Raw genomic sequence first — 14696 nt, forward strand, 5'->3', positions numbered from 1 at the left:
GAGAGCTATTTTTAAATATTGCTTGAGGAAGATGTATGGTTTTTCAACAGGCATTCTCCTCAAATGGTTTGGCTTAAGAGTTTATACAATTTATGGCAGGTTCTATCTTCTCAGAAGTCTGGAAAAGATAAACTGTGTTTGCAGGGAAGTGATAGCATGGGTGGATTCCTAGTACTTATGTTAACTAGTAAAACTGAGGATCAAATGCCTACTTGTAGTAGAAAATTCAGATCTGGCATAAGCCATGTAGCGTCAACAATTTTGATCAAGTGAGACCTATGAATATTTTTCTTCCTTTTTTAAAAAATTTATTTATTTTGCTGAGACTTTTGCCTGAAGGCAGGTAGCTGTTCTACCGCAGTCCAATTCATTGTCCAACAGAGGAGAAGGGTGGGAGAGTGAGGAAGATGAAAGCAGGTGAAAGAAAGCAATCATCGTTTTGCCTTTCATGGTGAAAATGAGGAAGAATTTCCAAGGCAGAGTTAATTTCTCTGCATCACTTTATGGCACCTGCAATAAACCAGCTGTCTTCTGGAAAAATCACCATCTTTGCTATAGAAAGTTCATAGGTCAAACTTCAGCTGCAATAAAATGTTATGAAAGGGGAGAACACAAAAAAACAAGGACAAAGTTCACATTCATGATGTCTTAAAGGGTTTCCCTAGGATCTACTTTTGAAGAAGCCCAGAATGTTAGAGCTACATTTCATGAACATGTAGGAAATGCATATAGATTTGGCAAAGAGCAATTGAGACTTGAAAGATGAATGGAAAAATAACTGAATGACATTAGAGAGGAACTTCTATTAAATTAGATTAAGCCTCCTGCTCAGCTCCAATCTGCTCATGGTTTGTTAAATGATTTATGCCATTAATAGTCCCATACAATTACCTAGAAATTATAAGGACACTTGTTTAAAGGAAAAAAATCCATTTACCATATCTAAAATCTTTATGTACGATGTAGTCTGTACATTTACTGACATATTAGTGGTTTGTCAGGTTTACCAGTAATTTACAACCTTCACACTCTAACAGAAATGATTATTGGCCAATTTATAGTATACATTCTGAAATTACAATATCCATATTTTTGCCATCCTTGAATTTTTTTTTCAGTTACTTCAAAGGACAGACTTTTTCAATCCTCTCAGTAGCCTTGTCCCTAACTTGTACAGTTGTTAAATAGTTTCAGTTAGTTGATTTTTTTGTTGTTGTTGTTTTTGGTTGGGGTTTTTCTTTTGGTTTTTTGGGGTTTTTTGTTATCTGGTTATGAACTGCCTTTATATGCATTATGAATGTCTGAGTAACACCTTTATTTTATTTAAATAACAAATTTAGGTTTTAGAAGGCTACCAGAAAGTGATTATTTGTAGGAAAAACAATGTCTAAATCCTGCTTAGTTTATTGGTGGGATCATGTGCGAACTTAAGACCTGATTTGAGAGGATTTAATTTCTCATTTATTTTGCTACTCTGAAGAAAGGATTTCAGTTTACAGTAATGTAGAGCAAATGGAAGACTGATCTGCAGAGAAAGTAATTTAAGAGAACAGTGCATTGAGTGCTAGAATATTTATCAGTGATGCAAATATTCCATATACCTGTATTCTATATTATATGCTGCTGTTATACTTTATGAGTCTGCATATAATTTTTTGTATCTACAGGCCCCTTTAGCAGGCCTCCATATGACAAATACAGAAAAAGTATATGGTTACTTTTGACAAAAAGAGGCAAAGGTATGTTTCATCATAATGAGATCAGTTTTGGTTTTTTATGCAGGCATAAAAGCATCAAAGCACCTGTGCAGTAGACAGTAATATCCTAAACAGCAGAAAGAGGATAGGAGAAGTTTTACTTTGTGCCCCTTTATGTAACAAAGACAGCTGTCATAGTGTACAGCATTTGCTATAAATTCAATCACTTTCATAACCTAAAATTCATCAACATTTTTTTTCCTGCTGGTTATTGTCATCCCTTAATATTTCTTGATCTTCAGAAGGTTGATAACAGGTTAAATTGTCTGGGACTCACTGTACTGTCCCTGTGAACTGTCAGCTTTACAGTTACAGTTAATAAATAATCTCAGGGCCATTTTCTGAACCTCTGCATGAGACTAATAGGAGGAAAAATTTATTTCAGTCTCTAAAAGACTGAAAAAAACCCATGGTGCAGAAGGCTGAATTTTATTGTTTGCTTTGCAGCAGGAGAGTATTCAAGAAAAATTGAAATAAATAAGGGGCTTAGGTTTGAAACTAGATTTTGCTGCCTTTTGCTGCCTTAATGCCTTTTAATGGGCATTAAAAGAGGTGCCCAAGTAAGGAAAAAATCACAAGAGACTTCCGTTTTTCCAGTTGCATTTGCAGTTTCCTATAAATACATTTTTGTAGTAATAAAATGGATGTTTCAAGAACATTTCCTCTAAGGCTTAAGAAGGAACTTCTTTATATTTTCCTTGGATCTAATGATGATAATAATATTATTAATAGTAATATAAAAAATTAAGACAAGTGCTGTTTAAAAGATGAATTCCAAGGCTTGTTCTGTTTTTATTTTATGGACTGTGAAAACAAATACTTGTCAGTTGCTAAGTGCATACTGAGTTACCAGTCTTTGGTCGTAGTGGTGATTGACAAAAAGTGGACTTTGGACCAGCAGTTGTTGCCTTCAGCATACTGTAGCAGCTCTCAATTTGTTTCAAAGCTGTTGTTAAAGCATTCTGAATGATTTCATAACATTACTTTTCTGCTAAACCAACTTCTGTGGTTGCTGCAGAAATGATAGTTAGTTACTAATGACATTCTTGAATATGAGTGGAAATTAACAAGGTAACCTGTAGGAAAGGTCTGTGTCGTTGTATTAGAAGTCTTACATTCTGCCTTCTGGAGACTACAAGTCTGTGGGTCTTTTAAATTTGAAAAAAAAAATTCTACAAGTATTTTTATGAGCTTGAAAGATGATCAGCTGGAACCCTGGATGCTGAGAATTTTAAACTTTCTGTGCTTAAAGGCACAGACCCACCAGAAAACACGGCAATTGACCTGAGGCTGTGGAGAAGACTTCAAAAATTGATTGATAGCACTGGGATTATAGGTGTGTCATTGGTTAGAATTGTGTAATATTACAGGGTGGAAAACTTAGAGTTTGGGGTTTTAGAACATAGAAATTAATATGAAGCAAGATGGAGGTTTTAGAGTAGAGGCAGGTTGTTCTTCTTTACCTTCTAATTCCTTTCTTCTTCATGGGCTTGGGTGATGTTTTATAATTGGACAGAAAAGTCCACACTGTGGGCTTTGAGAGATCAATTATTGAGTTAAAAGGGAAAATAATCTAGGTGTCCTCTCTTAATTGGATAGTTTAGTCTTAAAAGACCTTGTAAGGAAAGATTGTTAGCCATTTTGTGCCTTGCTAATGAAAGGCTGCCAAACTTGTGGTTGTGAAGCTGTTTCACTGATAAGAAATAATAAACACCTGAGTCCGAACATGAACTACCATCTCAACTGCCTTCAATCCTGACTCAGAGAAACTGATAATGATCCAGAGGTTTCTTTTTGAAGTCACATTGCCAGGTTACTTGTCTTGGGTGTTTTTGAAGTTTGGTGGGTTTTGTCAGGGTTTATTTGGAATGGCATGTCCTCTGTACTGTACTATCTGCTATTCTTTCAAACATAGTTGCTTGCTGTGGCAGTGAACAAGATGGGCATTCAGCAATGAAGCAGAAACTATTTGTATGTGTATTGGTTTGATCAAAGTTACATAATTACAGCTTTTGTTGGGCATTAATCATTCATGAATAGAAGCCTTTCAAGGAAAGAAAAATGTGACTCTTCTTATGACACAAAGCCAAATCTTTTTACTAGTCAAAGTAGCACTTTCAGAATGGACTGTTGTTTGTTCCCACCAAATCTCTGGTTCTAAACTGTTATGCAAGTTCTGCTTGGGGTGCAGTCTTAATTATTTAAGAGCCACACACCTCTGTCTTTTTAAAAAATAAGCAGCCACTCTAGTATATGATGTTCCAAGAACTAGAACAAGATTAGCTTTGTGTACTTCAACCACTTCTTATGTAATTTTCACTCCTGAAATGGTTCCATTCAAGCGCTGAAGTGGTTCTGATCATGAAACCTCTGGTGTTTTCTGCTAGTCTCTTGCTTGTTTAGTAGGTAGGAGATAAAACCTAAAAACAGGGACCAAACATGTTGTCTTCAAACTGGTGATCATGCAAGGGAAGATATTCCCTTCCTCATAGCATTCTTTCCCTGCCCAATGGTTTTCTTTATTCACTCCTTCCATGTTTTGTTGAAAATTCATTTCTTGACTAGTTTCTGATTTTGACTCACTTCTACTTTTTTTCAAATTCATGCAGCATGACTGTCTATTCAGCATGGGAAAGTTTCAGATATGGTCTCAATTTACAAATATATAGTATCACAATTTCATGCTGTTGTTTTGAAGCCTTCTCTGTTCTGCAAGCTCAGGCCATTGAATTTAGTCATTGCACTTTATAAGAGTAGATTTTTATAGAGAGATTTTGCTTTCCCCATTTCATTTTTCTCTAGACTCCCCACAGTCAATGGATCTCTGGCACTGAATTTTAGGCAGAAGGTAATAAATACATTTATTTGCATCTAGAATCAGCATTTAAGCCATAAGCTTGCATTGTGATTCCTCGGCATGCATGTACAATCACCTGGAATGTGTGACTGTTTTTTTCCAGAATATAATGCATGCTTCACAATCCTGAAGCAATTTGAATATCCTGTTAGATTGCAACTATTTTTAGTGGATCCCAAAGGATGGTTATAGGTTTTGTCAAGACAGGCAGGAAAGTAGAGGAGGAGGAGTTGTGCTCTGGGTTAAAAGTGAATCATGAACATATAGAGGTCAACTACAGTGACTGTGGAAGCCCTATCAAATGCCTCTGGATCAAGATCAGAAGGGACATCTCAAAGGGGGATCTTAGATTAGGCATCTTCTACTGACCTCCAAACCAAGATGAAAAGGGCAAAGAAGCACTTAATCAGGGTTGCTTAGCAACTTTTGGATAACAGATCATGGGTCTTTTCGGTGACTTCAACTGTCCAGACATTCTTGGTAGAGCAATACAGCAGGTCACAACATCCATCAAGTTCCTGAATGCATACAGGACTGCTTCCTCATACAAGTGTTGGATGTGCTAACCAGGAATGAGGCATGGCTGGACTGGCTGCTCACTAACCAAGGAAACCAGCTTCGCAATATCTCACTTAGTGATGGCTTTGGCTACAGTGATCACAATATTGTGGAGTTTGGGGTCTGGCTGTGCATTCTGAAGGTTAATACTAAGGCAAAGGAAAGTGTTATGGAAAGAATCCTCTTAGGAGCCGTCACAAGTCAGATGAAGCATATGATTGGGAAATGCCAGCATGGGTTCACCAAGGCCAAATTGTGCTTGACAAACCTGATTGCCTTCCAGGGCAAAGTAACCTGCTTGGTTGATGGGGGAAAGCAGTGGACGTTGTCTGCCTGTGTTTCTCCCAGGCTTTCTCCACGGTCTCCCACAGCTTTCTGGTGAAGCTGTGCAACAAGTCTGCTGGATGACTTCCTGTCCAGCTGTTGTGTAACAGTCTGGACAAGCTGCTCATGCAGTGGGTGGGGAACTGACCCTCAGGCAGCCCCCAGAGTGGGGGTAAATGGCTCCTTTTCCAACTGGGAACTGGCACAAGTGGGGTCCCCCAGGGATTGGTGTTGGGCCCAGTGCTGTTTCGTGTCTTCATATGTGGTCATCCAGAGCACTTAAAATCACTCAGGGATCAAGTGAACACTTTGAAAAGGAGAGCCCTGCTGCAGGAAAACCTGGAAGTTTTAGGCTGGAGAGTGGGCAAAGAAGAACCTTTTGAAGTTTAGCAAGGACAGGTGAAAGGTCTTTCACCTGGGAAAACAAATCCAGGAGGGCAGCACAAGCTGGGAGCACAAGGCTGAGGAGCAATTCTGTGGGAAGGGACCAGGGAGTCCCAGTGAGCAAAAAGCTCAATAAGAGTGAGGAGTTGCTGCTGGAGCAAAGGAGCCCAGTGAGGTCTTGGGCTGCATCAACAGGGGCATCAGCAGCAGAGATTATCCCATTATTGTCAGTGTTTTTCAGGCCACACCTGGAATACTATTGTCTGTTTTGGTTTCTGCTGTACAAAAAGATATGGACAGGCTGGGGAGGGTGGAGAGGAGGGCCACAAAGATGATCAGAGGGCTGAGAAGCCTGACACATTCGGAGAGGCTGAGAGAGTTGGGTTTGTTCAACCTTGAGAAATGATGGTTGAGGGGAAACTTATCACCATGTTACAGTATCTGAAGAGTGGTTACAAAAAAGATAGAGGCCCTATTTTTACATGGAAAATATGAGGGATAATGGGTGAAGTTACTCCTGGGGATATTCTACTTGAACACAAGTAGAAATATTTCACAGTGATAACAGTGAAATAAACTCCCAGTGGAGTGGAATAAACTCCCCAGGATTGGTGGATTCCCATTTTTGAGATTTGGCTTGACTGGGTGCTTGGCTGTCTTGTCTAGATCATGCTTTTGTCAAGAAAGGTTGAACATAATGGGATAATGGTTGAACCTTTTGAGGTCCCTTCCAACCTGCTATTCTGTAATTCCATGCTGCGTTAGAACTCCATGTCTAAATTATTTGGGTAATTTGAAAAGTTTCACTTTGTGTATAGTGATTCTTTAAAATATTTTAATTTAAAATTTAAATAAAAATCACTGAGGTTTAGGGTGTGAAGATGACAGGGTGTTGTTATTATGAAAATGATCAAAGTGTTTAGCTATAATATTATCGATAAAGAACAGAAATCTGCTTTTAGCAAACTCATGCTTGAATTCTTACTTTTTCCACAGACTGCATCCTCTGCTATTAAAGGTGCTATCCAGTTGGGAATAGGATACACAGTAGGAAATCTTACATCAAAACCAGACAGAGATGTTCTTATGCAAGACTTCTATGTAGTGGAAAGTGTCTTTCTACCAAGGTAAGAACAAGCACACTGGATTTTTCCTCAATAAAATTTCATAATTAAACTCTTAATTAAGTATTTTGAACCAGTTTTGTTTTCCAGTTCTAACAAAATCATGTTAGAGTAAGTATAATGTATGAAACTTAAAAACTTTCTAGTCTTCATTCATGGTGTCATTGGAAAGGAAGGTAGAGAGAGAGTTGGAAAGATCATACTTCATCTGAAGATTTGAGACTTAGCATTTATAGAGAGGGAAAGTAATTTTGACACTTTCAATTAAAGGAGTTGTCAATTTGAAGTGATTTGTGGATCTGACATTCACATTTGATTAGTTGCTTATTAGTTTCTTGATGGTAATACTTGATATTTTGTTGAGGGATTTTTAAAATTTATGAAAATTCAAGTCCTGCCATTTAAAGTATAATATAAAAATTTATACTACAACGTGTCCTTATATTTACACTATAAAATTCTGTCCAGGACTCTAGTCTGTGGCAACACTCAGCTCTTACAAGATGTGCTGATTGCAGGTTGTGCACCTTTACTGCTTTGCCACTTCAGCTTGTATCACTGCCAAGCCGATGGTATAGAAATAGTAACAATACAGTTATGCTGATAGGGAAATCAAGGTCATACTGATTTTTTGGTGTTCAGAAGGTGAAGTACAGTGCCATGTACCCTTTCCAGGTTAGATGTGCTAGCAAGTGAGGAAAAAGTTTAGGAGAAATGTATTTCAAAACCAGGATGACTTTACTCTGTTGAGTGTTTTCTGGGTTTTCAGAAGTGCTAGATACAGTCATTTAAGTAAGAACATGCTATCTATGTAATCTTTCTTGGATTTGGGATTGATTTCTATCAGTTTTTCAAAGTTTTGTTTATGTGCAGTTTGAATGCTACTTCATAAGATTCATAAATTCCAAATAATTTATAATCCTTAGTATTTACTGGCGTCACTAAACAAAGTTGAATTAACAATGTACAAAATAATTGCATACACTTTAAATTTTGGTATTTCCTCGTGTAAATTTCCTTGATTTTTGTTGAAGTGAGATATCCTTAAGGAAAAAAAAATGTTATGTAAAATGAAGCTTTTGCATTAGTTCCTAGTAGTTGAGGGTATTCATATCCTTGTTTCAGTGTTAATGATGAGTTCGTGCACAGGTTAGTAATATTTCTCTTGCAGATTAGGAAGATATAGAGAATTTAACTATATGAATGTGTTTTCATACACTATAATCACAAAATTTTGTTTAAAAAATCCAACTCAAAGGTAAGAAATTTGCATATCATGTGACAAAGCTTTTATTAGTGAGAAAAATGTCTGCCTATGACAGTGATAGAGGCTTCTGTGGTATGTTTGCTATATAAGATCTGTTCATGAAAACTAAATGCAACCTACATGCTAAAACTGTTTTATTACATAGCATGGTTTGAGATAAAAAAATTATTATCTTTCTTTTTAAACATAATTTTAAAGGAACAAGTAAAATAAAATGGTTTGTAGTCCATAGCATTGCATGTGCCTTCTTTCCTGTGAGACTCTCATGCATGTACACACAGAAATGAAATTTACTTGTTTTGTATTGTAATAAGGAAGAGTAGGGAGACATCCCTTCTGGCTTGAAAAAAAACCCAAAAGGCAGAAGGAAGAGACTGATTGCACTAATGTAAAATTGAATAGAAAAGCTTTAGTAGTGCCTTTCTGGACAGTTTCTTATTAAAAAAAATATTTTGAGGAAAATTAGACAAATGAAAGTAATGGCCAAAGCAGTGTAGTTTTGGGTTTGGGTTGGCTTGGTTTGTTTTTTTTCATCACTAGGTAGTAAGCAGTATGCAGCATAGTGAGCCATCTTAACTGTAACAAAGAACCTCTCCATAAAGAGCACTCGTTGACAGCATTGTCTATGGAATTAAAAGTTGGCTATCTATAGCAATCTCTTCAAATGACTCGATTTCTTATGCTGATGCATAGAAATGTCCAATTTCAAATCCTTGCTATGTCTCAGTGTAACATCCACTTTTATTTATCTAAATTATATTCCACCAGAAGTGTATTACTGTGCATGAATTATTATACATTAGGATTGCACAAAATTAATACAGGATTGTTTCTTGCTGGTTCAGAGTATTGGAATGTTGTTTCATGATGGCATTATGTGGATTGGTCCTGAGTCATGTCAATAGGTAACTTCATTACCCATGTTTGAATCAAAAAGCAAAGGCTGCACATTCTTTACAGCTGGAACTGCACTCCCAAGGTGCACCTCAGGTGCTCTTTGCTTTTTCCAAGGGGGAGTACCTACTTGTGATGGCATCATTGTTAAAAGTAATTACTGTAATGACCTTCTTTTTGGTCCCATTTGGATTGGTCTGGATTGAAATCAATTAGTGGAAATTAGTTACACCAGCAGGTGAAATGGGTTGACCTCTACCTGGAAGTAGCCTGGAGCTAGCTGAGATTGAGTAAACTTTTTGCAGAAGTTTGCAGCAGGAGAACCTTACAGTGCAGGAAGAATGGTGCTGAAACAGGTGCTTACCCAGCAAGGAGCAGTATTTTTCCAGTTGCTTTGGGTACAATTAATTCATCTGCAACTTCAAACAGCTGTCAGCTGAACTTCCCCTTCATTTTGGCAATATCACAGCAACCTGACCCTTTGCATGGTGTCCTACTCCATCTTCATCCCATGTTTTCTCTGCCTTACCTGTGTCTGGCAGTGAGGTGAGAAGGCTTTTTTTCAGTCAAAGGCACACCTGCTTCTTTGACAGCAAGAGGGGCACTGTTGAGGTAACAGTGGTAAGATAGACTTAAGCTAGTAGAAATGCAACGCAATGCAGCCTATGCACCAGTGAGCAGAAGAGTTCTATATCTGCCCTTTTATAGTTAGGGGAAAATAGTTAACACTTATTTATGAATTTTATAGGTTGAAGAGGATAGTTTCTGCACACCTCTCAAGACCCTAAAATAGCCCTCAACCTGTATCTCTGCTTCAGTAGTCATACTGAAGCATTCAGGATTCATTAAGAAGGGAGAAAAATGTCAGGGAAAAAAGTGGTTAGGTCAGATCTGAACATAACTGCTCTGCATATTTGGGAGCTACAGATGTAAATCAGAAGTAACTCCCTGGATTGCAGGTTATTCCTGGTCCAGAGTTACTCTGTAACTGTGTTAAATTAGTCAGAGTTTAGCCCAGTTAATTTATGTGTTTATTTCTGGAAGTGACTTTGAGTGAAGTACAGGTGTCTGTACTTCTGCTGTGTCTGTTTACTATTGTGGATTTGAATTGCAAAGGTTCTTGCCTTCATTTGCACATCGTAGTGGTGGAGGGCTTTTCATCCCGTTCTCTTCAAGCTCCCCAGGAGTTTGTATAACTTGTTGTTTTTGGAAAACAAGGTATTACTGGAAGCTGCTATAATGGGTTCATTGAGATCCACCATCCAGATAGAGTTAAAATAGTACTATGCAAATTCGCTCCTAGGATGGAGAAACAAAATGCACCCTGCATTGACCTACTTGATTCTGAAGAGACAGTGCCTGAAGTCTCCACCCTACCCACTGAACAGAGTGAAACCACAAAGGGAAACCACTCTGAGTAACCTCTGTTCTGGCTTTTCAACTCTGCTTTGTAAATCTAGCAACAGAGGTGCTTACCTGGTGTTGGTAGTGCTGCAACAGTGGCTGGAGGGTTTGGTGGGAAGGTTGTTCATCCTGCATGTGCTCTCTGTGCTCAGTCCTGTGACTAGCTGTGTCGGGCATATTTGTGCCCATCTTCCTTGGCTGGAAGCAGTTCCCGGTAGCACAGTTTGCTTCCAGTTAGTCATTTGTACAATGTGGCTTCAGCAATATTTTGTCAGCCCTTTGCCTTGGCGGTGGTGCTGGCTCCAAGTGAGATGGCCTTGGTTAGAATGGCTTGTTGCTCACCTGTAAGCCTAGCTCTGGTAGGCAGTGGTACCTCAAGCTGGTCACTGGGCCTTGGGGCCGTGGAGCTGCTTTTGAGTTGGCAGTGTAGGCAGCTTATTAAGCTCTTCCAGTAGACACAGAAGGAGGTGCATTTTCTGTGGTGACTGAGAAGCCAAACAGAAGCTGCTACATTATATCAGCTAATTTTGGCTATGAAGCTTTAGAAATGCAGAATGTTTCAAGCCAGACAGTATGTTTCAGCCTGCATTTTTCGTGTTTTTAGATGCAGGCTGCTTCTAAGCACAGCTGTTGAGTTTGACCTTTTTTGCAGCAAGTCGTTAGTCAATCTTGTGCGCTTCCCTTGCTAATAAGCTTTTATTGCAGGGTCTAGACCCTGCATGTTGAGAACAGTTGCTATGGTTTCTAATTGATCTGGGAAGTGTGTTACATGCCCGATGACCTGTATGCACTCTGCAGCTACAGTCTGTGCCCTGAACCGGTTCATTTACAAATTGCTTACTTGTGATGCTAATGAAAGATTATTCAATACTTTCAGCTCTTTAATGTCAGAAGCTTACCATTGTATTGTGATAGCATTTGAATAACAGCCCAAATAAATAGTCAAAGTACTAAGAAGGTAAAAAAACTTTACTTGGCCAGTTTGGGTTCTACCCTACATATACAACTGAAGTGTACTGCTTTCTAGTATGTTTTTGAGGACTGATTGAGAAAACTGATACTTACTCTTGGAAATATCTTTGTATCAACCCTGTATCATAGGTTAGCTGATGAACTAAGTAGTATATTTGTAGTATAGAATGCTCTACAGGTTTAGTGTGACTAGTATTTAAATGTTCAGACTAATGATGAGTTGTTGTGTAACTTACACCATGATACATGTTTCCTGTGGGCAATTTCACAAGAAAGATAAAGTGACCTGAATATTCTGATTAAGTGCTGCTGCTCTTCCTTGGTGCTTTGGTTGCAGAGATGCACAGAATTACTCAAGTTCTGACAAGGTTTTTATGGTTTGTGAGTGGAGTGATAGCACAGAGAGGAGGATGCAAAACAAATATTAGAAATGGGGATACTTTGGTGACAAAAGCAAAGTCTGATATGAATTACTGGACTCAGCTACTTCTGTTACCAACAAATGATTGGTAAACCTGATAACCTGGATAGTTGTATAACTATGTAGACTCTTAAACTACTTTTCAAGTACTCTGAGATTCTATATTTTAATAGCATTTCCAGTTGGTTATAAAGTAATAATATCTCCATCATTGTAAGTAAATGCTTCTGTATTCAGCTGTTACATAGATACGGTCAACTTGACCAGTTTTTAAGTTACTGACTATTCCTAATTATATTTCAAAGCTGACCTGCAGGGATAAGCTTAGGACAGCATTTCATAGCTGGAAGTTTAGGAAAATGGAAGTGAGAAAAGACGATGTTACCGCTGGGCTTTAGCTCAAAGATGAAGAAAACACAGACACACCTATTTGTACAGATAAACATGATATCTACTTCCAGCATGTGGGAAATTGTGCTTTCCTGAAATTACATACAAGAAAGGAACATACCAAAGCACTACCTGACCTGCAGCATGTATTTGTTTGATACAGTTTTTAGAGCTGAAACACATGGTGATGAATTTTTTAAAAGCAGCTGTATTCAAGAGCAATGAAATTGAAATTGGATAATACTAGTTTTTAAGGTTGAGAGCATTTAAGTTTAGACATTTTATTTTGATTTTACAATCTAATGAATAATTGCTTTCACTGCAAGAACTGATGTGTTCCTTCTCTTCAGTTTTTTTAAAATACACACAGGAAAGTTATACACAGGGTCACAACTACAGACTAGTTCTTTTGATAACAGCTCCGTCAGAGCCTTTGAACAATCCTCAGTGATGAAGGCTTGTTACCAAGATATGCAGCTGGCTTTCTCTGCCCCTTCAGATAGGTGTGGTATCTCCTGAGTACATCCTACCAGGGTGAGGCCATAGTAAAGAAAAGCTGCCAAGAAATGTATCTGGGTGTCTTGTTTAGCAAATTTTTACAGCCATGGGGGTTAGCCATTAAAAATGTAATTCATTTTACTTCACTTTCAGTTTGATATTGCACCACCTAGGCTTTAAATCCACTCTCAGCATTTACAAAGGGGCAGGCTTAGATGCACCTACTGTCATTTCTAGGTGTGCTTGATTTTAAAAAAATGAAAAATTGCAATATAAGTATTAAACCAAACTTGCATTTTAAGCTTAGTCTCTCTCCTTTAGTCTGCCTATGAATCTTTTTCTTTTGTGGGGTATAACATCTAAAGTTATTAAAATACCTCATAAATTACAATTGCTGCCTAATCATTCCAAAGCCTGTATTTTGTTGTCATAGCTCATATAGAAAGACTTGAATTGCTCAAGATTGCCAGAATAAGAGCTAATTTTAAAGTCTTTATCTTTGTTTTTCTGGTAGACCCGTGCTTAAACTAGCTGAGAGGGAAGTTACATGGTTACCCCCTTTCTTATTATGTCCAAAGCACCATTTTACAAATTTAACTTTTTTGTCAATGGATCATGGACATTTTTTTGTTACATTTCAAAGACATAATCGTTCCCTTTCATCCCTTCATTGAAATTCCCTAGACTGATTAAAAATTATTATATGTAGTGCTTTGCACATACACTTTAATCCCATGAGAGTGAAACTGTAAAATGCATCAAGAAAATGTGAAGAGAAACCACAGAATACATTCTTTCAATAGCTAATAGAGTGGAATGTGAATAATTCTAAATAGGGTAGGGATGTACTTAGATCAAGCCTTCTGTACAGTGGAGTTTGTCTTTTTACAGAAAGAGCAAGGCTGTACTCAATTCATACTTGTCATATGAGCTTCAAATTGATAAGAAATTTGAAAGGTTTCCATTACCAGGTAAGAAATTCCTGGAAGTGAGGGTGCTTTTTCTGTTGGAAGTAAAATCAGGAAAACCTTAAAACTATTTTCCCGAGTACTAACAAGAAATCTTAAATTTGTGTCAAGCTTGCTTCATGAATTACAGAAGAGCTTACTGTTGGGATCAGTAAACTATTCTGTTAGGTAGTGAAGCTGAAACTAATTAATATGATTAACAGAAACAGAGTATGGTAAAATACTCTGTAGACTTAGAACAGAAGTGTTTTTAAAGATGATTTTATAATTAATAAGGAAAGCTGTCTGTATAGTGAAATTGACTGTTATATCTGTAATATACTATCTATTGTCTTCTAAATGCATGTAATTGCCCTCTATGTAGAAGCTGTTCCAAAATAATTGCTCTGTTTAGCAATAAATCTCCACTTGCTATGCGTTACTGTGCCCCTGCGGACCCAGCGTTGGTCATTTTACTCCAAGTGCACTTATGAAATGGCTCAGAACTGTCCCATTGCCATAGCAAACCTCCTGCCTTCATCTCACCTTAGTGAAGTGACAAAACATGTTCTGGTATAGTAAGGACATGTAATCTACTTGCTGTCATGCTTTCACAAGAGAAGACTTTGAGTTACAGCTGCAGGAAGCAGATTTAGGAAACTGTTTATTACCGAAATGTAAAACTTAATAAAAAAGTTTAGATGCTTTATAGTCCCTGACAATTATGTGATACTTCAGTAGAGAATACTCTGTTCTGTTATTTTCTTCATCTTATGACAATTAAATGCATTTACAAGTATGACCCCAGGTTTCCAGTGTAACTATATGACCACTGGGGCATCCTCATATTGTACAAAAATTCAGTGAGTCACAACCAGCTATATAAAACTTAATGTCAG

At 37.6% G+C, this 14696-nt stretch overlaps 1 protein-coding gene across 3 annotated transcripts in view; it reads left to right on the plus strand.

The window, feature by feature from the left end:
- PIP5K1B (phosphatidylinositol-4-phosphate 5-kinase type 1 beta) overlaps nt 1-14696 on the plus strand; it is a 96408-nt gene that overhangs the window by 41169 nt on the left and 40543 nt on the right. For all 3 annotated transcript variants that reach the window (XM_071424922.1, XM_071424921.1, XM_071424923.1), the window contains one exon: nt 6877-7007. In XM_071424922.1, coding sequence (XP_071281023.1) covers nt 6877-7007 — 131 coding nt within the window. The remainder of the gene's footprint in view (nt 1-6876; nt 7008-14696) is intronic.

Source organism: Agelaius tricolor, unplaced genomic scaffold, assembly GCF_023055355.1.
Source record: "Agelaius tricolor isolate 1412-34295 unplaced genomic scaffold, bAgeTri1.0.p SCAF_4, whole genome shotgun sequence".
Lineage (NCBI taxonomy): Eukaryota > Metazoa > Chordata > Aves > Passeriformes > Icteridae > Agelaius > Agelaius tricolor.